This window comes from Pomacea canaliculata, linkage group LG4 (assembly GCF_003073045.1).
Source record: "Pomacea canaliculata isolate SZHN2017 linkage group LG4, ASM307304v1, whole genome shotgun sequence".
Lineage (NCBI taxonomy): Eukaryota > Metazoa > Mollusca > Gastropoda > Architaenioglossa > Ampullariidae > Pomacea > Pomacea canaliculata.
Window position 1 is genome coordinate 16,827,632 of NC_037593.1, and position 27,840 is coordinate 16,855,471.

Consider the following 27,840-nt stretch of genomic DNA (forward strand, 5'->3'; position numbering starts at 1 on the left):
GTGGGCGCGCCCCACGTTGAGAACCGCCTAAGTGTCTGCCTTGCATATATAGGAACCTACTGCTGTTTACGTGTGTGTGTGTGTGTGCTTTCGAGCGCGCACATGCGTTGGGTTGAATTCAGACTGGCACGGCTGAGAGATTGTACCTGCTGCGGATTATTGATCATTTCTCTGATAAAAACTACAAAATCACAGCTGAATAGCACTTAGCTAAGACATGGAAATGAACGCTCGCGCAGAAAGGCTGCACGTGTAAATACCTTTTTGCACGAACTCCATCTGGCGGCGGCAGTCCTCAAGATCGGAGCAGCAAAAGTGACATTCGTCGTTTATGCCGAAAGAATCTCCACTTGTGCATCGATCAGATTCTCTTAGTACAGTAAGTTCGCAATTCTGAAATGACAATAAAGTATCAGAGAATTATGAGACTGTGAATACAATAATATGATAGGATAAGTACATCGCATTAGTTATATATATATACCGACAAGAACATTTTTAACTGCACACATATACAAACCAGACGACAGAAAAAAGAAATCCAAGGTTCATCGATCTGTTCCCGGTTAACGAACATCCGAGTGACATGCATCTGTACTTACCAACGATCAAGCTGCTACAATCAAGGCCTAATAATTTAGAAATGCGAGTTACAGACAAACTGTATTAACAAAGGCAGGAACTATAGATTGTTACTCTAGTATTGTTCTGTTTACAATGTATTTGGAATTGCTACAGAGAAAGGTAAAATATATGACTAGTTGATGCTAAAGTCACCGCATGTATATGTTCCCACTTACAAAATCAACTTCAAGATGGCCTCATGAACGTTCCGTTCGTAACCCGGAGGTCACTTGTACGTATTATCAATCAACAGAACACAAGAGGAGAATGTATAGCAAGGAAAAAACAATAACAGGAACTGTTATTGACATGAATTGGACTTATTTACCGGTTTGAGACACACTGACGATTTTCAAGCCAGCGCAGTGGTGCATAGCAACCTGTACACACATGACTATTCATGTCTGATTAATAAGATTCGAAGAGTCATTGTCAACCGCATTGTGTTGAGCATTAGAATATTCCGAGAGGACGGTGATGGATTATAAGCTTTATTACGTAGTACTTCCAACTGAGATATTTTATATATATAACTATATACTGCTTGTTTGAACTTTCTCCACTTTAACGGTCTTCTTGGAGAGGGAGGTGTTTATGAATCTATGATTTGTTGTTCCTGTATCTGGTGATTTATTTGTATCAACAAAATGCTAGGATTTTTTTTTCTTCATTTTGTTCGTTTCTTGGTCGATCTGCTCTAGCTATCTCAACCCTTACTGGTTGCTGAGCAGATCTTGTGTGCCAGGAACCTGCTCATGTCTCGCATATGTACTTCGCAACTTGAATGTAACTGCCTGTAAACAATACTTCCCATCCTCAAAGTAACACACACTGCCGCACCCTACACACACACACAGAGAGAATCGAGCTTAACATCAACACTAGATCAAAACAAGTAATCTCAGAGTGTAATATATCTACACAACTTTAGAACCACGAACAACTTCGATTCTGTCTGACGGCACAAAAAAAAGTTAATATAAAAAACGTTGTTTAAAAAAGTTGTTTAATAATAACATACTCATATAGACCTACCGACCTGTCGACCAAATAGTTGTCACAGCGATTACAGAGAAGAAGAGACTTCGAAAATGTAAGGACATTCTGGCTGCTCAGTTAGGTTGCCTATGGAACTATCAAGACGTATAGCCTCTATCACTGACGCTTTAGATGCCTGGTTTCTTAATCTTGCACCCTACCTGCTGTTGCGTGTGGTGGGTAGGTTTGAGAATCTTCACAATAATATTGTTATGTTCACGTGGTCATACAAAGAGTAACCGCATCGATCCATTTTCATTCGTAACTATATCACTGCAGTTTTCTTGCCAATGTTTATATTTCATTGGCATGCGACCAATTTAATCCGGTAAAAAAGCTCTAAAGCTGATCGAGTAACACATGCTGAGGACAGATTATGATAAATAGACCACCAGATGACTTAAACACCCAGAAAAATATAGACAGAAGGATAAACAGAAACCTATTGTGGGAGAAAGCTTTGGCAAGAATTATAGTAGGCTTGTCGCACTCTATAAGAAGGAATAACCATAAATTCAAGATTCTAAAAATGGAAGGACAGTTGCACAGTATTTGTAGTGCTCGACACTGCGGACAGATCGATAGTCGTGTCAACAAGGTGCATAAAATAAAGGCGATGATGCGGAGTGCACTGATCCCGTACTGATCGAACTGTTATAATCGATACGAGACTGTCACCTACATTCCTTTTCTTGTCGACATTTCTTGTGCTGTGTGGTTTTCAATGCCCTTCAGTAAATTTTTTCTGAAAAAAAAAAAAAAATAAAAAAAACAAAGCATTCCTACAAAGCAAAGGCTTTTCTCTGACTGCTACATTTTGGAGCCGTAAACAAGACAAGGCAAAAGAAGCTTTTGACTAAAAATAAAATAAATTTCGACGTTTGTGCTAACAACTAAAGGGATGTTACAATACTCTCAGCGTTAGCTCCCCTGGTGATTGTGATTAGGCTCCCTTAGATTCTGTCGCCTGCTACAGCGGGATCGTAATATTCAATCATTGCAAAGCACGTGTAAGAAAATTATACGTAGTATTTGTGTGTCAGTGTCATCATGAGCTCCCGTAAACGAAACATTGGGCGACCTTTAACCAAACCTTCAAAAATTAAGCCTCCGGAAGAAACAAGTAACACCAGTGATACGGTACAACAATTTTTTAAAATCATTTTTTTAAACTCGAACTCCCGAATGGACAGATTTTCATAACCAGATTATATTCGCTCGTGGTGACTACATCAATAGTTGTAATACCATAAAAAACTTCTGCATTAATATACGATGCTCTCTTTCTTGAAGAGATGGAAAAAGTTTTTTGTCAATCCGTTTATAAATTCCGTTAAAGTTAAGTCGCTTAAATACTACTTATATAATGTATTAACGTATTCTTCTCCTTAATAGACAACGAGTTCGGTTATAACACAAGTTTCCTTCAACGAGTGATGTGTGCATTAAAGTACTGTGTATTATCATCGTTCACCCTTTCATCATTTGCTCTCTTCAAGAAGAAGTCGCTTCAACCGTGAAGGTGCTATAGCAATTATATTCGTCTCGTTTTTTTTTTTGCACTGATTTCAACAATTTTCACCCAGATTAATAATTTAAACATTTCTAAACACTTGACATATCATCAAGAATGACAAATTTTCTAAAAATGATGTTGCAGCAGAGCAAAGTCAGCAAAAGCGATCAACACAGTTAAACACATTATATTGCTCATTTTGTCACTTTTTAATCCTATTACACTTAAATCGATTTTAAAGTGTTGTTGCCTTGCACATTTCAATTCTTTATTTTAGCTGCAAATCTATTTCTGCACTTTGGTAGTTATCATAATGGTAATATGACAGGAAGATAACTGCTACCCAAGTCTCTCACCACAATCAACAGCAACAACTTCTTGGATTTCAGCTACTTTACTCTCACGCGTTAATGATGTAGGCTAAAATGTGAAGCTTTCAACGGAATCTTAATCTCTTAATGGGTAATGCTCCCACCCTGACAGCTCTCTCTCAGAGGCTTGCCTTCCCGCTCACTTTATTCTATACCCTGAATGTTCTAGATCTGTCCTTACTACCTATGTCACCTCTCTTAAAACCCCGAAGTCATTGATGTCACTGGAAAACCAATGGGCATGCCTTACAATAAAAACCAGGACACAAATCACTGCATGGCTAGAAACATTGTGAGAGGCAGGGGATTGCTGGGTCATCTCCCTACTGTGCTGTTCTCATCCACACATGTTGCCATCGGTATGGTTCCCAGCTACCTCGACCACATTAACTTAAAAGGCTAAAGCAGTTTCTTGCAGTGGAACTCTACGATTGTAGATGGTAAATGTTTATGGCCAGTGGCAAACGCCCCAACAGTTTTCCCAGGCCCCTATTACAATGACAGCTACTGTCCTTTTTCTTTACATGATCAAATATTGGGAATAAAAACAGGAGTATCTTAATTTCTTATACTTAACTTAGCATCTCACGAACCAAGCTTCACTCCACTTTGTACTCTGATCTGGCGTTTGATATAATATTTCTATTATCTTTCTGTATTTTTGGAATTATTCATTGGTTCTTTCATAATCATTTGCATATTTTACTATAGATGGAAGTAAATTATAAATCATTAGCACAAAGGAAGTTATATCCCTACACTGTTACAGTCATAAGGAGTAAGGTAGAACTCTCACTGCTTTGGCCATCATTTGGTGTGAGGAGGGTCATATTCCTCTCCTCTAGGGTTCTGCCTACCTCCCACCCTCGACAGCAGGGTCTCAAACACGCGGCCCCGGTTCCGAATCGCGCGCGAAACTTTGTGCGCCCCCGCCACTCCCGGTGTATATTATGTTTGCTTGGTGATTAACTCCCGCCCAGTGAAATTCCCCCTTATAGAGACAGAGAAAACGTTCAATATTGAATAAAACTAAAACTGTGTCATTATAAATACACTAACCTGTAATAATAATTATAAAAACTTTTTAATTGCAATAACTGCAGTGACATAGTGTTCGTAAAATTTAAGAAAAACATTTCTTTTCGTGGTGCGACCCGCTGACTGTCGCTGTACTTTCCACTGAGGCCCACCATGCATAGAGTGAGACCCCTGCTCTACATACCCACTCTGATAGCTGGGGTAGCTGGGAAATACTCGTCCACAACAATCACATCTTAGTCCTGTTCCTTTGTGTCTCGGAGTCCATGCTTAACCACTAGGCTCTTGATGAAGACTGGTCTGTTTAACTGATCCAGATATGTGATTTCTGTTCATCATCCTGATGCTCCCAGGAATGACATCTAGTATCGGCCTTTGGCCCAAAATTAGCTTCTCATGACAAAGATTATTTATCATTGTTTAGATTAAAATATATGATGCTTCTTACATATGACTACATCTTAAACTGCCTGCTGAGTCTGTGGTTACGATCGAGGCTGGTTTAATTCATATGAACGACCTTCAACATTCAACTTTCTAAATGTGAGATGTTCACCAAGCATACTACGGTGCAACACTATCAGCAGAAACCACTTAGAAGTAACCTGCACATTGTCTAACATTTGAAAATAATATACCATTAGTTGTAAAATAGCATTAAGAACAGAAAAAAGGTATTAGTTCATATTACCAAATGGAATTAGACATGATCTCAATTCTTGCTAGGGTGAATTTCCTACTATGCACTTACAGAAATGTGTGCCTGAGTTCTCAAGGAAGGTGAATAGAATAAAAGAAAGGCTGTCTTCCTTCTACATTCGTGCCCTTGGACACTATCAGCTACTGATGCTCACTAGCTGTTGTTCATGGGATCTAAATCTTTTCGTTTTTAAGGCTCGTAGAGAAAGCGCTTCTGTTAGTGAGAAGAAGACATAATTTCTATAGCAGTGAAGCATAGAGGGTGCACAAACTTTCACAGAAAATGTTATGATGGCAATAAGATCAATATAACTACGTAACAATGGAATAACTTCAAAGTTAAGGAGTAGATATCATTTACTAGAGTGGTGAGTTTGCCTGATTTTGGAAGAAAATGTTTTGTTCATTATCTTGGAATGCGTTGTCTAGCATGGTTGAAGTCTTCCCTACTCACGCTACATCACAAACTCTTCCCTCATCCTGTAGAAGCTGAACTGGAGCCCTGTTCTTCAGTTTCTACACTCTATTTATGAAATTATGAACTCCTTGTTTGTGGTTGCCTGTACCAAACAATTAAATATTCTTCTTGCTTATAAGATAGAAGTATTAAATTCAAAAGGTACTTTACTCGTATTCACTCTTGGATCTCACAGGTTCCACATAATGATTCCAAATGAAAGTGTTACGACAAATAACAGCCAACATCTTTAATGGGTTGGAATTCTTTGCATTTGATTCAAGATGTCGTGTTTGTCCTCCTGAACCCATTGCCTGACAACCTCTTTCACCAGGATCGGCAAGTGTGGGCACAGTACTGGTAGGTCACTAGAGCATAGTATAATTTCTTTTTTGATGTTGTTTGGACTTCAAGATTTCCTAACAAGCAAGTTTTTTTTAACTATTCCCAACTTCTTGGTCTATATATCGCAATATCCTTACTGAAAAACTGTTACATGTTAAAATATATCTGTCCTTGATATTACTTACTTTTATAAACACGTTCACTTACATCTACTGATTTTTAAAAGGATTGCACTGGTACAGATTGCAGAGCATAAGTTTTAGCTTGTTGTCTGGCTGCTCTGTTAACATTTCTTGTCTGTTTCAGTTTTTATGAATCTTCTTTTAAAAAAGAATGCCTTTTAAGATATGTAGGTAAATGATTGCATCAGAATACTTGACAATCCATTAAATAGCTTTATTGCATAAGCATATGTGCTTTTTAATAGTGTTAGCTGTTATCATCTTAACTTGTTCAGTTTGTCGCTTGTCCCCACGACCAGTACTTCTGCAGCTGGGGACCCTGGCATGACCCGCATTGTCTGTTGGACTTGCTGAAAACGCCACTGAGGCTAAAGAGAGATGACAGATCATCAGCAGACAGTAAGCCTGCCTTTTCACTGAGAAGGAGAATGTGTATGTGTGTGCGGTTAATGCCTGCCATTTATGTCAGTTACTGAAATTGAGGCATTTTCACATTCAAGTTATTCAGGTCTCTGCTTGAATAGTTTACTGTTTTGATCACATTTTGTGCATGTTCATATTAACCTCGTCTACTGACTATATTTGACATGATGTTTGCTCTCTTTCTGTTGATGTCCTAGCAGTCATTGATATGCAGTAAATACTCCAGGTGCAAGTATCCATATCATGTTTATAATTGAGCCATTTCTTGGCTTATCTGTAACTATCTGCTATTTAGACTGCTGCATGCTGCTATATTCTTTGCTAAATGTTCACAATTTGTGCAGAAATATTTGCTGTGTCATCCCAGACATCTGAGCACTGTGGTAGATGAGCATCATTTCATCAACGACACTTTCTCTCAAATGAGGTTATAATTGCTATTTTCTCTTTCATTTGATAATCGTGTAGAAAGTATAAAGAAGGTGACAAACCCTTTTTTTTTTTTTTGTAGTATCTTGAGACAGGTTTAATATCAGCCAGATAACAGTGAGATGGATAAACTGAATGAAACCTATGTTGTTTAGTTCTTCTGATTTTCTTATAAGCATTCACTTGACCTTTGCAAAATTCTTTTCAGTTCAGTGCGTTATTTGGCTGAACCTGATAAATTCAGGACCTTCTTTCTTAGTCTGGTTTCGTTTTCTCATGAAGATCATTTCCTCCTGTTAGAACTGTGCAGATGCTGAGATCTTTGTCTGCCAACATTTCTGTGACTATCATGACAGGCAACTACTATGATGAGCAGCTCCCCAGTGCACTGAACAAGGTAACCCCTGCGTCTTTGTAATGTATTCTGTTGTTTTTAGTGTAGATGGTATTGTCATTGACGAATAACCTTCCGTTTGTGATTTTGTTGTTTTTTTGTTGGTTTTTTTGTCATTTTTATGTATGTTATTGAACCTTGACCTCAGCAGTCTTGCTCTGTTGTTAGGCCTGGGCCAAAGCTGAGCAAGAGCTTATCACCCGAGTGTTCCCTAGAGCACAGCACATTGTCGTCAATGCGGCTGACCGCCGCATGCCATACACTGCACCCCAGGCTGTCGTGGAGCAGGTGCTGAAAATTGTGAGACAGTTCAAGGCAAGAGAAGCCACTGTGACCGTCAGGGATAGATAACGTGGCATGAATATCTCACTGGGAATACAAAAAAGGGGGAATGGGGCTAGTCGCCAGTAGGATGGGAAAACGACTTCATTTAGTGTAGAAACTAAGGATTTATGTGTGCTGTCTGGTTATGCCATGTTGAACTTGTTGAAATGTGTGCTGGCGTTCAAAAAGTGTGTGTACATGTAGGTAATGTGGTCTGTGGGTGCATGTAGCAAGTGTTTAAGTCTATAGTTTTAAGGCAGGGAAAAGCAGTTCCAGAAAACACTGCATTGTTTATCAGAGATTATTTGAAAGCTCACATTCATAATTTTTTAAAATCCTGAAATACGTAATATCATTTGTCAGACATTTTAGCTCACATTATTTTTGTGTGTATCATACTCTGTCTACGACAATAAAACCCCTACCTGGTATAAGGTTTATGTCAAATGTCAGATTTGAAATTTTATGCTGGAGTGTCAGTAAAAAAGACTCATCTAAGATCTCATAAGGCCAGCATTATTGCTAATCATCATAACAGAAATATTATGTCTTATTTGCATCACAGGGTTCAGGACTCATTCCTTTTTTTCATTTACTAATAATATTTCTCAGGCAATCATTACTTCAAAAGATACCAAAAAAAAAATTATGTGGTCAGGATACGCTGAGGCAGGTGGGAACTGATGAAGAACAGCAGCATTCACACATTATAAATTATGCATAGATTCAGAGATGAAGGGTGTTGGAAGGACTGGTTTCCCAGGCAGCAACACAATCCAAACAAGTTGGAGGGCTCTGGCAGCCCTCAGGAGTGTTGTACGATTGTCACTCAAGTTCTTATTCTTCCTCTGTTGACTATGCCATTCTCTCTCACAATCTTTAATAAGTATTATTTAAGCATTTTTTTTTTCCTAAAAACGTTGCAGTCAGTCCTGGTCAGTTGAATATCTGTTTTTGATAGGCCCTGCATGTGCAGATGCCTTTATATTTTATGCGTATTTTCGTGGAGTTTTTTTTTTGAATGGTTGACGGCGCTTAGGTGTAACTTGAGAGTGTTTTTGTCTGACGCCGTGTGAGCTTTCACTCCAACGAATGTTGGCGACCCCGAAACTGTTTTAAACAGCTGGACTAGCTCACAAGTCTCAGTCACTGACCTTCAGACTACTAACATCAACCAGTCAACCAACTCCACCAATCTGATTCCTGATCTCCCTTCTGTGGACTATGGCCATGTCGAGCTGTCCCCTGGGGTGCGACGAGCTGTCATGGTAGACATCACATCGGCTGTTTGCCAGTAGCTAGCTATCAGTGTTCAGCCTAACTTCAGCAAGACGAAAACCGAAGTAGTGTCTCGAATACTCATATGCATTCCAAGCACTAACGCATTCATTATGACATTTGCGCGTTTTTTCGTTTCTACAAACTACACCTGTCTGTTACAAGCCATGTCTATTTTAATTACAGATTGTTATGACAGTAAGAAAGGCACACTCGCTGCAAAAGTGAAAGAAAAACCCCGCTCTCGTTCTCTTCCTCCTAATAAGGTGGCCTCTGACAAATTATGAAGTTCCAAGCATCCAAATGTTAATCAACACAGCCACACTGCCCTACTAAAGATGCCAATACACGTTTCGTCTCTACAATACTTAGCCGGAGCTAGAACAAGAACTGCTTTGTTCGTACTACACGGGAGAGAGTGAGGGGTCGACTGACTGAACAAGAAGCTCTTGTCACAATTGTAACGAAGGTTGCTGCGCTTACAAAGCGCAGAAAATTCACATTGACTTATACAGTGGTACAAATGAAAAAAGTGAACGCAGTCAATTGTTGTTGTCCACGAAAGCAGGTGCCTTCTGTCGGGATGGGCAACTTTGTGATGATTTTTACAGTTCTGACTCTTTGGCCAGCGGTCTTGCGCCCTTGACGTAACCCTCGTCGCTTGCTCCTCTCCAATGTTTGAAAAGTCTATGACTCAGAAGTGTCTACAAAAAAAAAAAAAGAATAAAAATTCTCAACGATTGGCAAAAGAGGTGATATACAGAGAACTGTGCTAAAAAAAAAAATAAAAAAAATAAGCACAACAAAACCTCGTGACTTGAAGACCTCTGCATCGATGCCATCATTTGGGAGGCTCTTGCCTTTAACTTCCTATCTTGGCTTAGAAAGCTTACGATAGGAGTCTTTGCAGCTGAGACACGACCATCCTTCTCCAACAGCACCACGCCATGTCCCACTTTGTGGGAGAAATTTGTGGACCTAACAACCACCTTCAGGAAACCCAGTCCTAGAAATAATAAACGCTTATTGTTCCGTCGCAAACCCTGAGTAGAGATGAAAGAAGGGCTGCTTATGTGTACAGCTTTGTCAACTGACATCGGGAATGTGCACAGGTACGATGTCGACTGCTGACTGTCAGGTAGAGGCGGTGGTAGTGTTATAGCAGGCCTGTGCACGGTCTACAATGGCCTTGTTACTGTCGTCTGTTTACAGGACAGACGTGGTGTTACCAGGACGGGAAGGACATTATTCAGGACTCGATGGATTGAATAGGAACCTTTTTTTTTCTTTTTACGATTACACGCTGTATAATGGAAGTTAATTAAATCCTCCAGTATGAAGGCCGCTATAACTCCGCCGCTGGTGGTGCTTTATGACACGTGTTCTTTACCAAATCACAACTTTTCAGTGCGCGGACTGCATTAGTCCAGCCAGGAGCTCAAAGAAAACAATTTGTTATTGCGGTTCATTCCCGGATCGAAGCATTTTCAGACCGCTAGGTGGCGTGGTAATCGACACGTGCTCGTCATGGGCTGGTGCGTGCACCGGCTCCACTCCATGATGATGGCGATGCAACCTCTTTTCTGTAACACGAGGAAAAGGAGGACATGAAGAAAATTCAAGTCCCCGGCCATTTCGGTTCTTTCTGCGTCAGGTGATGGTGGACGGTCTCATCATGCAATGTGAAAAAAACAACTGCATCGAAGACGGAGATCGCTTTCTGAGCAACATCAGTACTCAGTGCATTCCAGCGATTTCTGATGCAAGATTTGAGCAAATAGAAGGATGTGAAATCTGTTCTCTTTTCAACAACTCTGCCGAGGAACTATATCGAGGACAGTATTTTGACTTACACCGGTGACTTACATTTAACTTACATCGCCAAAAAGGTTTCAAGGAAAGTGTGTCCCGCATGTAAAGAAATTATTCTGGGACTAATAAGGAACTTGAGAAATATCCTGTTGTCAATGAACCGCATGCTAACGATAGGCTGGTCGTCGTAACATCTGGTGACGTTGGTGGAGGAACTTGAAACCTGACCAGCTGCACGTGGACCGAGTGAGAGCTCGATTTCTCCAACAGTTTGAAAAAAATCGAGTTCGCTCATGTGTCCCTTCATCAAATTTCAAACCATGCAGTCCTGTTGTTCACTTGTTATAAGATATATACGGCTGCATTTTGAAAGAAAACAACAGATACTTCACACAGCGTCCGCAAAGAAAAATAGAATGTCAAAACTGCAACACCTGTAGATGTGGACTTCGCAGTGGTTAAAGCGACTGTCACCACGAGAGTCCGATAACGTGGGTATCTCAGCTTCGACATATCATTCTCTGGATGTGACGCTTGTTGACAGAACCAACCGCCATCAATTTGAAATACGCTCACTCCACACGAGATCTGAACCGAGGGACTTTGCGTTACTGCAGCGACGGAGGTCTGCAAACCCTCGGACGCAGAGATATACCATCGTGCCTCGTACTCAGCGAACGGAAGATGAGCTGAACTCACAGCAGGATGGTGGAAGAGCTTCCGGTTAAACGTGCAGACTATCGATGTGCAGCTGAACGAACTTTATCCGTTTATCGGATCCCGGTGCGCTGCGCTTAAAACTAATGAACCAGGAGTGAACCAGGTGAGGGAGCCTGGAGTAGCCAGCAGACTCTTTAGACGTGTTTTCATCACGCGGGGGAGGGGGAGAGAGGTGGTGATGGAGGAGAAGCGGTGTCCGGCGGTGAGGATCAATGCAGCACGCGATGCGGCCTGTCGGCTGCGCTGTCTGCCGGTGACTTCGATCTACTTACCGGCTGACAGGTAATTGTTACCTGACGTAGTTGCCGGAAAAACCAGTCTGTGAAAGCTTTGTTGGAAGGGAACTGCTGGCATCGTATGGTACGCCTATAGTGCTCGCGAAACGGTTCTAGGCGTGGTCGAAGATAAGGGTGTGGTTCCCTGCGTGTGTGTGCGTGAGCGCGCGCGTGGACGAGAGAGAGAGAGATTGAGAGAAAGAGGGAGTAGGTGGCCTACATACTTCAACGGGCGTTCCCATACAGACCTAGGTAGAATTACATATTGCTTTGTCAGGGTTTAAGCACCACGTACCACACAGTCATCTTCCTTCGATCACGGCAGGACCTGAAGAGGCTGTTCAGACTCACTCGCCCCATCCTCCGACCCATCCATCCACTTCTTACCTCCGCGCGGCCAACATGTGAAGCGGTCTTTGATCACGTCAGTGTCGCTTGCAAGCTATAGGCTCGTGCCTCAGGTAAACAGGTGTGGCAGATAAACAAGTGTGCCAGGTAGGAGTCCTGGCAGTTAATGTTCAGTGGAGCCTGTTATTGAATCCTCACCTCTTCTTCACCGCCACCGACAGAAAGAATGTTCTGCTGTCAGTCCACGTGTGCCACAACGCTCACAGGTGATATATTTTATGTCCTTCACGGGAATTTCATATTCCACACGCTTTTGCTTCTAAGAATAGCTACAAAAGCCATGTGACTATTGTAAACTGGTGTAAAATGATCTGCAGTTTGCAATACAACCATGGAATTGATTACATTCATCAGTTAAAATATTTGTGTTGTTTTTTAAATAAACTTAAGGATTTCAATTTTCTTTCTTCAAATTGGGAGGTTCTGAGAAATTAAATGCAAATATTGGTTTGATTCTGACTAGATTTCTCGCATTTCTAATGCACTGTGTTTATAAGAGATTTCTTTAGTTTATCTAGAACTATATTATCAGTAAGCAGCTGAAAGCGGAAGCACTACAAAAGGAGCTAATGATGCAAAGTCCACAGTATGAGAATCAAGGCACAAGAGAGTCATTACGAGTTCCTTGTCAAAAACTTGCAAATTCTCGTCTTTTCTATTTTGTTTTCGGCGACTTCACATATATAGCCTGCAGTTTCATCCTACCACACACACACTCAGCTCAATCTTTGTCGTGTTATTATAAAATACAACACAAAAGATAAATATTGTCATGCGCCATGAGTGATGTTGAAACTAAATTAATAAATAATCCGCATTAATTTCAAAACAACTTTGCTCAGACAGTGCCAATGTGCTTTCCATTCCACCATTGGATTTCTAAAGACGTTGGGTTGACATTTAATTAATTGGAATTTAATTTAAAGCTAGATTTTGCAATTTGTCTTTGATAGTAAGCAGAGAGCGAACAAGTACATTTAGAGTGATTTTATTAAGGGTAAATATTAAGTTTGAGTGAGGGATTGATTAGAACACATTAGTTTTGTAACGGACTGATAGATGCTTATTGATGGGCATGTCACGAAATCGTGTAGTTTCTTTCAGGATATTTTTAAACCTGAATTTTTTTTTATATTTCCGACTTTGCGAGGGAAGAGGACGTACAAGGAAGAGATCGACAGAGCGGGGAGATGTGAATAGGGGAACATGAAAACTGGAAGACAAGGATGATTGATTATTCTGTTATGTCCTTACTTGTTATTATATCTTACAATAGCTCAATGGCTTGTTTGACATTATGCCTACATATGTTTATCGGATCGATTGCCAGTTCAGTACCTTTGTGATGCCACGTATGTCCACCCCCCAAGCTGACCCAGCTGTGGAATGGCTACCTGACTCCTTCGAGGGACGGGTAAGGTGTTGTAGGTCGAGTCAGCAGCTAAGGTTATATCTCGGCAAAGCAGTCAGCCTGTAAACAAATATCGCATGCAGAGAAAGAGCAGCGTGCCCGATATGAGAGCTGAACCCAGGACACCCAAGCTTTACTGTATTGGTGACCGGGGCTAACCAGACCCCCTTAGAGGGACGGGGAGGGTAAGGCAACGAATGACAGGAGATTGACACCAACCTCACATAAAGTTGGCCAGGGAAGACCTTAATGCCTCCCTACACTATGACTGTAGGGTCACATATGTACCTTACCTTCGGTTTTTTGTTTGTATGTTTTTTTGTGCTGGTATGTTTTCTGCTTCGTCTCACCTGTGGTAATCTGACGACTGCGTGCTCTCCGATGGGTGTGGCATCACAGATGTGTTTTACTCGTCTCCAAGCTGACACGTCCTCAGAACACTGACATTTCCAGGACAGCAGACTCAGAAGCTCGAGAAACGATCCACCAGATGCACGCAGAGCCAAAAATAGGTTTACTGTTGCGTTGGTCTTTGTCTACCTTTCTCTCTCTTGCTCTCTTTAAAGTTGTCCTTCCTTTCTCAGAACAGAGGATATTTTTTCAAGGTAATTTTTCCCAGACTTTTCCAACAGCCTTGCGACTCATGTTTTTTAACGGCAACATAATCAGTCATCATTGTCATCAAGGATTTTAAAGTAGAGTCGTTTTATCTCCCTTGACTGTCCTGGACATAATTTCATTTAGTGTGTGTAATTATTCATCCCTTGATCTTTTAATTTCATTAAGCGCTTAGACTTTGAGCTCGTCCAGTATGGTTCAGCTTTTGCTGACATAAGGGAGGTGAATAGCCAAGAACACTGACGTCTGAACCTAAAGGCGCACCTGTTCGATCCCTGCTTGGCATAGCGAGCTTTTTACACCTTATCCCAGTCGAACCAGTTATCGGGAATGGGCAACTGACCACATAGAAAGCTAGGAAAAGGTGAGGGAGGGTACATGGGCTCTGCCATTACAAAAAAAATTCTAACCCAGAGAAAAGTAGAGCATCTAACGCCTCAACCACCCAAACGACCTAACAAGAAAGGTCAGTAGATGTCCTTTGTTTTCTTTTGACACTTCCGTTGTTACAATTATTGTTGTTATTTTGTTGTCTAGACTCAAGAAGCTGCCTACCTCCACGTCAGTGCAACACGTAATCAGCGAAACAGCTAAAGAAAAATGAAGGTTTCTACAGAGAAGAGAGTGGACAAATAGCTGTGATGTGGCCGCCAGGTACTTTAACAAGACAAGACACGTCCAGTTCACATCTTGCCCACATGATCACCACAACCGGTGACGAGGCTGCCTGGTGAAAATCATCTGTCCCCCTTTGCCCCAGCGTGTTTGCGTGACATAAAAGCTGGTTTGCCAAATTTTGTTACCAAATGGTCGATTATCTGCAGCACTGGATGTAAGCGACACAGTCTCCCATACAGATGGATCCCAACGACAGCTGCGTGACGCCGGACGGTCTGGGGGAGGTAACTCCCAACAACGTGTCCAACGTGCACGATGACGGCGATGACAGAGGTTCGAACGACCTTCACGCCAACGCCGGCCTGCAGCTGGGGGAGAGGGAGGCGCCGCGGAAGGCCAGAACGAAGAAGCTGTCGTTTCGCGACTTCGTGATGAAAGAGGTCTTGACGACGGAGAACGAGAAAGGTGTCGCAGGCTCACGTCCTCACAAAAGCATCCTCAAGGTTCGCACTGACCCGCAGCGGTCCCACGACGACCACGATAAGGTAAGCAAAAGTCAAAGGTCTCATTAAAAAGTTGAAATGATAAATGGAAAGCAATTGGGGAAATTTAGGAAATATATTTTGGGAGGCTCCATAGGCTTGAGCCGTCTTCATGAAGCGTGGGTTAGTCGTTACCAATGGGGAACAATGGGGAATCAAGGAAAAATGTCTCCATAGTTACGACGCGCTCTCCAGAACCCGCGGATACTGTTGTTTGTCACTTTACTCCAGCGCATCTGTGCTGATTGATACTAATGATTGATAACTAGTCCCTGGGGTAAGGCAACATCGGTGGAGTCTGGACGCCGATTTCTGATAACAGAGACAAGACATCTTCCCTTGATTTACCCGGGACGACGACCTACCTTCACTTCGTGATTAGTGCCCCTGCTGGTTAGTGCGTTCGATTGTGTGACAGATGGTAGATGGTTTGAGGCCTGCTTGAGCCTGTGGGTGGGAAAATGTCCCCAGTCCCCGGCAGCTGTACGAAAGAGAAATTTACGGCCACAAAAGAAATTGTACTTTTTACCTTTCGTTAGCTATCAGGATTATAATCTACAGTAGTAGTTTTAGAAAGTAAGTTTCACAATCACAATTTAAAATGTTCTTCGGTATTGATGTCGGTAAAACATTCTCTTGAACAGACAGATGTACCACAAGCGAGCATACCTTTAATAGCCATTTATGCCTAAATGTGGTAAATAAAAAGGAGGCGGGATTCAAACAAAAGAGGTTCATGCAGTCGTTATTGTCTACAGTCGAGAATGATTGTCTACAGTTGTTCATATTAGTCTACATTCACTGCTTGTCTACAGTCTTTACTAATTGTTGTCGTTGTTGTTAACTAACTACAATCGAGGCTGAGGCTACAGGCAAGGTCCTCCTCAGAATGAAGTGAATCTTGCCCGTCATGCCACTCACTCCGACATCATGCGTGCAGTCATAACGATTGCTTAATCAACCTTTCTTGAAGGGCACATAGACACTTCTGTATTTATGTTGATAAGAATCTCATCCCGCCATCACACACACACACACGCCAGAGCGTGCACACACACACAAACATTGTCTTCACGCCTGACATATTAACAAACTGCACATAGACTACCAGGCGTCAAACAGAAGACGATCATTAGTTGCTGTTGAAAGTTTTACAGTCGACGTTGCCATGGATACTAGACGATAGCTCTGCTTGACATAAACCTGCTTGACAACTGTTATATTCAGCCTGTATCTTGTCTGCAGATTAAAAAACAGTTTTGTGTGTGTGTGCGCGCGCGCGCGAGTGACAGAGGACACAATTTTATATTTTTCTGTTTTTCGTGACTGAGACCAATCCGGGTACTTTGTTCGCAGACAGGCTATTAGAGACGCTGGTCATATATTTGGTTTATATACACCATGCTGTCTAGATTACCATTTACTAAACTCATTTATCCAAGCGGATAACCAAGTGGTCAAAACACTGTCAACCGAACCAAGGTACGCACCGGTTCGCTACCCATGGACCGCAACAAACTCTTCTCCCAGTCGACCCAGCCGTCGAAAGTGGGTACCTGACTACATAGAGGGTTGGGAAAGGTAAGGCTGGGAACAAGATGGACTCAAGGTGCTTACACACATGAAGTGGCACGACCACACGGCACATATCAGTAGGCATTACAATGCGCATTACAAATTTATTTACCGCTTGGTGAAGGTCCACTGGATACCGATGTTGTTGTCTTGGGTCGTCTTGCGCATAATCCATCATGGTCACTGTGTGAAAACAATGATTTTACATTATGCAAAGATACATTTAAGCATTTCGCCATCTACTCTTGCTCTGTATGCGTGCACGCACCCAAGAAACCTTTGTCTTTGTCCTGGCGATGACATGGTCTAGTGGAATTGTTTGTCATCAAATTTTATTAACAAATCTGTTCTTTCCATTTACAACGAAAGATATTTTCCTATGTCCACAAAGATCAAGCAATTGGTGTCTATTCCAGCAGGACCACTGGAAATTAGTTTTCATCATGCATTTTTCATGTTGTTTTCACATCGACGGCATTGCACCTGCTCTTGAAGGTTGTGGATATGACCAAGGTTTTTTTCCGATTTCTTTCTAATTCATTCTCATACTCTTTCTCTATCTGGATCGGTCTACCAGTCTGTATCTCTGTGTGTCTCTATTCTGTGCTACTCCCTCCCTTAAAACAGCCCCTCCCTCTTCTCTCCTTCACATTTCCTTCTTTGTTTCCGCCTATCGCTGTCGACGAGAGATTACAAGATATTAAAATCGCGGTATATAAAGCCAGAACACTGTAACGGCAATGGCTATTGATCAGTCTCAGCAACACCAGAATTAACCTTGTTTTTTTCTTCCGATTTTAACAACGATCTCACAGGTAGAACTCAGAAAGAAGTAGTGCGGTCAGTTTCCATGGTTACTAAGCCTCCAGTTCAAGGCGGGTTTGATGTGGACGTCAGACGAGTGGACGTACTGTTCCTTTTAACGGTCGGGGTCGTCGAGGCCAGCCTAGATACGCAATTTCTTTTTCCCCTGTAAAGTACCCGAGGTGATTTAACTGCTCAGGTAATGTGAGCCAGGTATAGTCTACTCTGAGCTTGCTTGAAGCTGGCTGATAACGTTTCCTTTCATCTCTAAAAGCTTTGAACTATCCGTCTTTGCAAAGAGGTATTTTTTTTAAATCAATCAATCCGTCAGTAAGTCGTTAGAGAACAAATGAAATAGAGAAACTTTTGATTGGGAGAGAGAGAGAGAACAAGGAAGGACGGAGAGAGGATTAGAGAAAAAAGAGAGTGAGATGAGAACGGATACTTTCGATATATTTAGCTTCTATAAAATTAGAGTAAGATTATATTATAGTGTCTCGATGGAGAAGATTGCAAAAAATGATATATATAACCAATAAATCATCTAGCATTTTGTTTTATGATTATATAATCTCTAATATTTTAAGAAGAAGTTTTTACGGAGAAAGAGAGACAATAGAAGCTACATCCGATAGCTAATAGCTAACCACACTGTTGTGAGGTGACCACGAGCCTCTGCAATCTTCCATCTGGTACAAGTGGTCGATACTAATGATTGGCTGGCCTGGTACTGAGTCTGCTTTGTCTTTGTCTTTGTCGTTGTTTTTGTCCTTGTCTTTCCGCTTTCCTAGCTTACTCCACATTCACGGTCTTTGTGAGATTGGCCAATAGACTGCTTTGGAGGAACTTCCGTGTGTGTGTGTGTGAGTGCGTGAGAGGGAGGGATGTTTCGGGACATAGAAGCACGTAAGTTCGATTTGAAAGCAGTTCGTGGTCTGACCATCAGTCAGTGACGTCAGCTATTGTAGACACCGATGTGGTACTACTACTCCTCTCACATCTACCCAAACCACCACCACGACCATCACCACCAGCAATAACACCACCAATACCATCAGTAAAGAAGCAGATTTTTTTAAAAGTTCTGTCGTAGTTTTTGCTGTAATTGTTCTGTCTGAGATGTTTATTTTCCGAGTTGTTAACCCGGGGAGCGAACCCCTTCCTTGAACAGTAATCATTATAAACAAATACCACGCTGCTATCACTATCACTGTTCCAGATAACAGACTCTAAACGCCTTTTATTCTGCAGTAAACCTCTCGAAGTGGCAGTCGCTGGTAAGAAGAGAATGTCATTGGCTTATATGTCTCTTGTTTTAGTATCAAGTTGCGGTGTTGTGGGATCCTGATCACACCAGCGCACGTGTTTATCTGGTTTTTGCACGAGACACTCCGTCGTTCTTGAACGAAAGACATCCTTGTGGGAAGCCGACACGCAATTGTGTGCTGTCTGGTTCAGTTCCAGCCATACCCAGAATGATATCTCTATTAGGGTTTGATCTCTGTGAAGGAAACGGCTTCTCATTTTAGTCCAAGGCTTACCGTGTGTCTGCGCAATCATCAACTGTAATGGCGTACAAGACTATTACACTCGCGAACATTTAACAAAGTGCTTACTACGGCTTTGGCAAGACGGTTTAAAATCAATAATTTATATTTTTAAAGATTATTTTAATCAGTCTTGGTGTTTCATCAGCCTTCGTCACGGTGGTAGAAGATCAATGACATACGCTGGCACTCCTGTGGAAGTTGTCGCAATGTTTGCGAGGTCTTCTGTCATTGACCGATGACATGGCCACCTGATGAATGAACAGCGGCTGTTTGGATGTCCCCACGTTCCACTTGATCCTGTTATGGGTGAACTTCTGTTAGCTTGTTGCTGTCATTCATTAATAGATCGTGGTAGTTCCAGAGGTGGGTCTCTTACTTAAAGAAGCTAACTTTATTTGACCGCTGGTGTGCAAAGAGATATAAGGAGCGGAGAGAGAAACATCGTTATACAAAGCGATTGTTGACATTTATTTATTATTATTGGAATGTACTTATCCATTACTAGCCGGAATATAAAGCTTCAAAGGTTGATTTCTGCTTCTTATTCCTTCAGCTTTAATGTTATTGTTGGCTATCGGTCTCTGGCTTCGTCATGCGGTGGATCATTGTAGCAAAATAGTGAAACACGTGTATCATTGTTGCCCCTTCCTTAATTTTACAGATCATGTTTGGTAATGAGTTGTTTACTTTCTTTGAGCTTATTTCTTCTCTCTCTATCATTGGAACCGTCTGAAATGACGACATTCTCCACACTCGGTATTCACATTAGAGGTATTTCGAAATTTCTTCTGAGCTGCAATTTGGAACTCACGGTTATATAAGGAATAAAATAAGTACTAAAATAAACAGACTAGGAGTAAAAACAAAACTGCCACAGCTCGTGACTAAGTCGTAATCGAAAGGAATATTCCTGCCAGGCTGGTTGAGGATCGAACTCACGGTAAGGATTTGCTCAGACCTCAATGGCCTCCACACACATACACTTGCTCTCTCTTTCACACACACACATATCACCACACTGCTTTTTAAGACATTAGAGAGCATCCATTTACATGAGTAAATAAGTAGGGCAAAGACAATTGCATGTAATTAGTGTTATCGAAAAAAAACCCAGTAAGAAATCAACGAGGAGTTTCAAAAGCGCTTATAGATAAACGAAAGAGTTCCCCTGATTGCGTACGAATTAATAACAGGTCTGTTCATGCCATCTACATTCACAAATTATGAGAAAATGGCGATTGCTAGTTTATCCTTTAAAGGCATGTAGGAAGTTTACACACACTCTCTCTCTTGTGTGAGAGAGAGGGGGGTTTATATAAGAGAGAATATGTATGTTTGTGCATATGTGTATGCATGTGTGTCACAGTATGTGGTATAAGTCTTCATGTCTGCCGGTTTCATATTTCATGTCTGTGTATCTTTCTCCCTGTCCTGATGTCTGTCCGTCACACCTCGCCTCAGCAACCACTCTCTCACCACAGTATCTCCCCCACCACCATCACCACCACTCATACACCTCTCCCCTCATTGTCAGCGCCCGGGGCGCCGTGTGCTCGACGCAGCGTGACAGGGACACGGGCTGTGAGTGGTCGCGAAGATTAGATACGTGAAGCACATCATGGCGGGAAAACAAGAACAATAACTCTCTTCTCCACTTCCTGTCCACCGTAACAGAATAAACGGGGCTTTCGTGCATCGACCGCTCAGATCACCTGCAGATTGTGAACAACTCGATTATCTTTAACAGGCTCGAGGGAGACTGGTGTTTTTTTTTGTTTTTGTTTTTTTTTTTAAATGAAATAAAGTGGGACTGGCGGAAATCAAAAAGCAGACAAGAAATAATTGAATACAGTATATGAAGGAGCCGAGGAAAACATTTAAAAAAATCTGAAATGTTTGAAAACATGAATAATGCAATAAATGCTAACCATACCTTACCTCAATCACAAAAATGCTGACAGACATTGACAACAAAAGCAAACATTCAAGGAAGTTACTCGATTCTTGTTTCTAGCTACTGTCCATAATGGTTACGACCTGTCTCCGCGTCTGGAAACAACAGCCATTAGTTCGTAGTGTATTGCAGGACATCCGGTTGACAACTGGTTTGCCGAGGAGATGCGCGGCAAAGCAAACGCCGTGCGTTCAATACTTCGGTGCGCCATCAGCTAACGAGAGGAGAAATGATGTTTAATATGTACGTCAGGATATATTGACCTCGATGAACCAAAGGCAATGAGTACGGTTGGCGAAACTAAGTGCTGTGATTGGCTTACCGCTCCCGCAGACTTTCAGCATTTTTGTGTGCGCATGCTCTCGGAGATTGAGAGTCAGGAACCGCTGGAACAAAAGCTCGGTGATTGAATGTTTAGTTTTTTTTTAAACGTACTCTCACATGACTAAGGTCGCCGTTGCCCAAGAAGGTGTTTCCTTGCCGTCGTTGTCAAAATGAGCGTGAGTATACAGATGTTTCCACGTTTATTGCATAGAGAAGTGAAAATGAATAACGAATGATAATTGGGTCAGGTGATGGTTTCAAACTATGTGACATGTGCAAGAACACGGCAATCTTTATTATCAGCAATCCGCTGATATCGCGATGTCCTCCGTGTTTGTAATCAGTCGCTCCACTCGAGAGAACACTACTTTGATTTTGAATGAAAAAAAAAAATTTTTTTTGTATGAACTGGAAAGGACGAACCGATTCCAAGAAGTTTGCCGGCATTTCTGACAGTTTTACTGTTTTAGTATTAAAAACAACCAAGAGCGCTCCTGCGGAAATATTCCTCGCAAGATACATTTATTCTGAAAAGAGGAAGATAAAGTGCATACACTTGAACAGTCATAGTCTTGGACTTACATTCCAAGTGAACAGGGAGCTCTGGAAGTCTTGAATAATCGCTTTGTCCTTTCATGAGACTAATACATTGTCAAATACGAACGTCAACAACAAACTCCTGTATTGGCACTTGAAGGATTTTTAAAAAAGTGAAACCACGCAGAAAAAAAGGCTATTGGAAAAAAAAATCAAAGCGTGTCGGACATAGGTAGTACGTGTAAGGGGCAGAGAAGTTGCTTGTGTGTCGTGAATACCATGGCTCTAGCTAAACTGTCACGATGACAACGCGGATCCTCGTGCGATGGATTTGTTTACCATGACGATTTTTATTTTTTAATTTTTTTTTTTATTATTTACTACGTGTACAGTGTTGTGAGGTACTTTTAATGTTTGTCCAGCTGTTAGTGAGGATGTTTCCGAACTACAGGTGTTATACAGGAGCCGAACGGAACTCAACATTCCAAATCCTACGCAGTGAGAAGAACCCCGCTTGTGAAAGACTGGATCGACCCCACCCTCCCTTATTCGTCTCTCATTGTCCTTCTGTTTGCTTCTGTGTGCACCTGTGAACCTGATACACATATATGTTCACATTGCTTTTAAAGGCCACTGACATTTTGTTTTAAAACTCTAATACTATTACCTTTGTCAGATGCATATCTTGATGTCATCAGTACTCGGACGGATATCCCCAGGTTATAGATGAACGTTCATCGTTAAAACCCTATTCTTGCGGCTGCTAACACTTTGTTTCTACGATTTCGTGTCACGCCAGTCTGAATTTTATTTATTTATTTATTTATTTATTTATTTATTGGCTCGTTTCAGCAACCCTTGAGTTTCGTCAACAAAGCTTACCTCGGTGACGAGGATGAGCAGGCAGAGGACACGACGTCCAACGAAACCACACTCACCACCATCTCCACGACCAAGACGCCGGCCAGGCGGGTGTGGTCCACGGACTCCGGCAGCGGGGGGAGAGCAGGCTTCGCCGACCTCGTGGACTTCCTCATGCAGCGCACCGGCAGCTTCATCGACGGCCGCGACACGCACCCCTTTGGACGGGACTGCTCCATCGAGGGCATCCTGCAGAGCAGCCGACCCAAGAGCCACAGCAAGAACAGTGCTTTCGGCAAACTCGTCGTCTGGCTCATGATGTTCTCCATCCTCGTCGGCTGCGCGCTGGGGGTCATCTATCTCTCAGGTCAGAGGGCAATTCACAACTAAAGGCCTTTTACAGGAGCAAGAGCAAGATTTGTTAACTGGGAGTGGCTAGACAGGGCAGATACTCGAATAATTACTAAATTTAGCCCTCTTTTTTGTATACCGATTCATCAAAATTATTCAAATGCTATGACGACACAGAATCAAGATGAATGTTTCCGACTTACCGCAATAAACCATTAGAATGTCTTTCGCTAGTATTTTTATTTTTCAAAAACGTAATCAAAATATATATTGATATTTAAAAGAACAATTTAATTTTAACATAAATACAATAACTTTAAAAATAAAATCTAGAGCTATAACTAAGATACAATGCAATTTAAGACAAAGGATTAATTACCCAAATGTATTTAGAGATGTTAAATGCTAGTTGTTTTTAATTGCAGAAACATACAATGACACACAGGAGGCACAGGCGAGGTTGGCGGAACAGCTTGCCAACAAGACAAAGGCAGCAAACTCTAAATAAAGTCAGCTTTGTCAGAAGCAGAACTCAAAAAGATTATCTTATGATCAGGTCTTACAACCGGATGTTGTCCAGCCTACAGACGAGGAGAATGTCACCACCTTTAGAATACTACACGTACGTCGAATCACTGGGCTTACCGACGACTTTCACAATGAGAGGAAACAGAAGTTTTTGTTTGAACACAGCAACAAATATTAGGTTTCTCATAGAGATTCCATCCAACCTTCAAACTGATAAGAAGTTTACTTGTTATTTGGATGCTTACATGTTTTAATATGGGAGTCTTTATTTTTTTTTTCTCAAGAAGTAGACATCAGCTCTGGTTTAAACAAAGAATCAAGATTTCAATGAAAGACATGATGAACTTTACAGGTCTAGAAGAGGGTTCACATCGGAATAGACTAGCGAAGCTGCTTGTGAGAAAGAAGACATCTGGGCAAGGGCAAGTCGTTGCCCCAGGAAATAATTACAAAACAATCTTCAGACACCGAGCTTGATTTTACTTTAGAGCATCATTTTAACGGCTTCATAACCAGGATTAAAAAAATTCCAGAGATCTCCATAACTAAAAGGACAAGATATTTCGCATCAATTTCTAATGTTTCCCTGGGTCAACAACCAACCCTCGATTCATAGCCCAGAGTCTTAGGTTGTCTTTATACTTTATTAGTACAGCAGTCCTCGGGTCTGCGCCAATAGAAGTACAAACAGATGTCATAGGATCTGGTGTAACTTGGAAGACAGAGGCTTGAAGACAGTGCTTCTTATTGTGCATAACATAAGCAAACAGTAAACGTAGACTTTGGACACAAACGAAGAAAAGGAAAAGCACACTTGCGTGACACAGTTTAGTTCACAACATTGCAAGTGTTAATGGCAAGTTATCTACACACGCTCAAACTTTTTGTGTTTGTTTTAAGCTCACGCAGCTTTTTGTACATTGTCCTGTATTTGTACACTACACGTTGCAGCAAACACTAAACTGTTAATCTGGAGGGTTTTGTTTTGTTTTTGGTTTTATGTGCCCCACAGAGTCGCCTCAAGCACGTGCACTCGACAGTGTCTTCTACATAACATCACAGAAGCACAATTTTAACATCATCCTGCACACCACGGTGTCCTGTGAACAACACCATCTTACCAGTCCGTGATTGCACACACCACAGTTTCCAATGTGCTTCATCATCTTGAAAACTTCAGAATCAATTATTGTGTCTTCGTGCGCCTTGCAGACTTTACCATCCTGCGGTGCCGTGACAGACATGAACGTGAACGTGAAGCAACGTGACAAAGCAAAGGTGAAAGAGAGAATGGTACGTGACTAGAGTAATACTCATGTGTTTGCAGTCAATACTGTGAGACTATATCAGACAGTGCATTTTGTTTCTCTCCACCTATAATTGTACGAGTTCGGGGTACGTGAATGTCGCCTGGTACCCGTTCATGACGCTCACGGACACGAGCGCCCTTGTCTGGAATTGCGTGATGGTTGTTACTCTGTCGTCATTGACAACTGAGAGGCGGCGAGTCCCATGGAGGACAACTTAGGTCTGCTTCACACGATCAGACATGACCACCACTTCTGGTTAATTGTCGAGGGTGGTGGCATTGGAGAACGCTTTTCATAATTTTGTGACGTCATCCACTCCTGGACGAGAGTTCACGAGATCAGATTCAGAAGAACTCAAGGACGGACAACTGTCTCACACTACTTAAGAGAATGAAGTAGTTAATGGTGGCGATACAAGATTTTAAAAACTTGTGAAAATGTGTTAATCATCATTTTAACAGTACACAAAGGGCAAGAAATCGTGCACGATTGTGATTGTGAAGTGTCAATCTTACCTTCTCATGAAATACAAAATCCCTGGCAAGATTCGCTTATATTTTATTAATATACAATCGATATATCCAGACTGGTAATATACAATCGACATATGTAGACTTGTAAGTGCAATCAAATGTAGTTTTAAGCTTGCCACCATTGTTCTTCATTTTGCTAGTGTGACCGATTAGAGAAATACTCAATACCAACGTTGGCTGTTAGTAACCAGTGATGAGAATTACTTCAGTGAGCGACTTCACTGCCTCATCGCCTCCATGTGCATATCGTCAGGAAACGTTTCTCTCAAAAATACTCCAAATACTTTATCAGTTTCATGCTTCCATAAAGATCTTGTGCAAATATTTCTAGAACGTTCGGCAGTGCGTGCTCATCTTTGCAGGAGAGCAAGTTGTCAGGCTTCCACTATCTTTTTTCTGGCTTTCTCCGAATGGAAGGCCATCTCCAAAGAGGCTTATGTCTACAAATAGGAGACGTCTCCGACGAAAAGCAAGGCAAGGCGTATACTGTCATACAGAAGTCTCTAAATTCCGTTCTTAACCGGCCAAATTGCCAAAGTGTCGAATCTCCGAAGTACCCCAAAGTTTATGTGTTGAAAATTGGCAAAACAAGATTTTAGCTCAGTTTGTTGACCAAAGCTTCAATGTTCTACACGTTCTTCACCAAAACCTGTTGGTGTCCAACATGCAATTTTGCCAAACTTGGTCAAATGTTCGACGGCAATTTGTCTGGTTAAGAATGGCTTGAAGCTTTGAGATTATGGTTCGGTTGTTATTGTGATATAACTATTTTTGGAAAATCACCTTTAGAATATAAGCTGTCTCTTGAAGCGATGTTTGAATCATAGTAAGTGTGCGTGTATGGTGTGTGTGTGAATGTGAGTGTGTGTGTGATTCTTGAAGAAAGCAAACGCTCTTGAGCAATAGAAGTGAATGTTTGCACTGGGATGTGTTTATGATCTTTTATTTATCTCCTGTGTGGGTGCTCGTAAAACAAAAATATATACTCTGATGTGCATGTGTAATGTTAATCCAGTAACCTGTTGTTGAACTTTAGACATCTCTCAGTACAGCTCTTAGTCTACACAAGAATGTCTCACCCTAAAATAGCTTTTGTCTGGAAATTTTTTTATCTCAACAACCTGCAACACATATTGTTAATTAATATGTACCATGTACTCGGATCATTGAGAATTAGCATCATGCTCTAAGGTGCAGACTGATTTGTAGAATGAGAGAGATGTTCTGATAAATAATGTGAGAGATGGAGTGATAAGCAGAATATGAATTATATACTGAAATGTAAAAAAACTGCATTAGCGCTCACATTTAAAGGAAAAAACTTGTGTACATAGGTAAACGGTAACTGTGGTGAAGTGTTTGTTGATGACAACTTTCTTTTTAAGGAAGACAGACACTGAAGCGTGCCTTTTGTAAGATTAAGGACCTGTCACATGTAACAGTCTGTATTAACCAGTGTGCAGAAGCACAAAGTCTTTGCTATTTAAGTCTGGAAATACTTGAATGCACCACACAGTCACCTGGGAAACGTCCTGATGCTGTGCCTTAACCGGCCAAGTGGATAGTTCTCCAAGATGCATACCAAATACATTTATTATCATCATTACTTCATGTTTAAGTAGAAAAACACAGCAAATAAAATGAATTTTCAGCACCGTGTCCTTGCCTTATATTCTATTTTTTATACCTTTATTCTTGATACTCTCCTTCTTTGTGCTGTGCTTCTTTTTACTTTCTTCTTTATACCCCACTTCTTGTTACTCTACTTTTCATTTGTCTTTTAATACTCTGATTCTTGATACTCTGTTTCTTTCATTCTGTATTGAGCTGAGCTCTCGCCGATTGCCGATGCTGCTTGTATACAACATATATTTAGTTAAACCCTGCAACCACGTTCACCATAATTATATTATTGGAAGCCCTGCATGTGGCCGTGTAATACATTTCACTACAAAACTCTGGGTTTTGCTGGGTTCTGTAGCACATCACAG

The 27,840-nt window shown here is 41.4% G+C and overlaps 1 protein-coding gene across 6 annotated transcripts; it reads left to right on the forward strand.

Annotated features, from left to right (window-relative positions):
* Positions 1 to 10,214: 10,214 nt before the first annotated feature.
* On the forward strand, positions 10,215 to 27,508 carry LOC112562752. Of its 6 annotated transcripts, none has more exons than XM_025236218.1 (5): positions 10,215 to 12,539; positions 14,144 to 14,256; positions 14,900 to 15,525; positions 23,119 to 23,494; positions 23,904 to 27,508. In XM_025236218.1, the coding sequence occupies exons 3-5, from the start codon at positions 15,220 to 15,222 to the stop codon at positions 23,984 to 23,986; spliced, it is 765 nt and encodes a 254-aa protein (XP_025092003.1). In that variant the 5' UTR covers positions 10,215 to 12,539; positions 14,144 to 14,256; positions 14,900 to 15,219; the 3' UTR covers positions 23,987 to 27,508. The 6 variants fall into 6 exon arrangements, with proteins under 6 accessions (XP_025092003.1, XP_025092004.1, XP_025092005.1 ...); XM_025236219.1 differs by lacking the exon at positions 14,144 to 14,256 and having other exon boundaries at positions 10,215 to 11,932; positions 12,203 to 12,539; XM_025236220.1 differs by lacking the exon at positions 14,144 to 14,256 and having other exon boundaries at positions 10,215 to 11,932; positions 12,251 to 12,539.
* Positions 27,509 to 27,840: the final 332 nt, after the last annotated feature.

What these genes read in the sequence shown, in the direction of transcription:
- LOC112562752 (XM_025236218.1), top strand. Translation starts at nt 15,220, where the DNA reads ATGGATCCCAACGACAGCTGCGTGACGCCGGACGGTCTGGGGGAGGTA. An exon ending in CCCACGACGACCACGATAAG is followed by an intron (nt 15,526 to 23,118) that starts GTAAGCAAAAGT and finishes GGCTCGTTTCAG; the next exon opens with CAACCCTTGAGTTTCGTCAA. An exon ending in GGGGGTCATCTATCTCTCAG is followed by an intron (nt 23,495 to 23,903) that starts GTCAGAGGGCAA and finishes TTTTAATTGCAG; the next exon opens with AAACATACAATGACACACAG.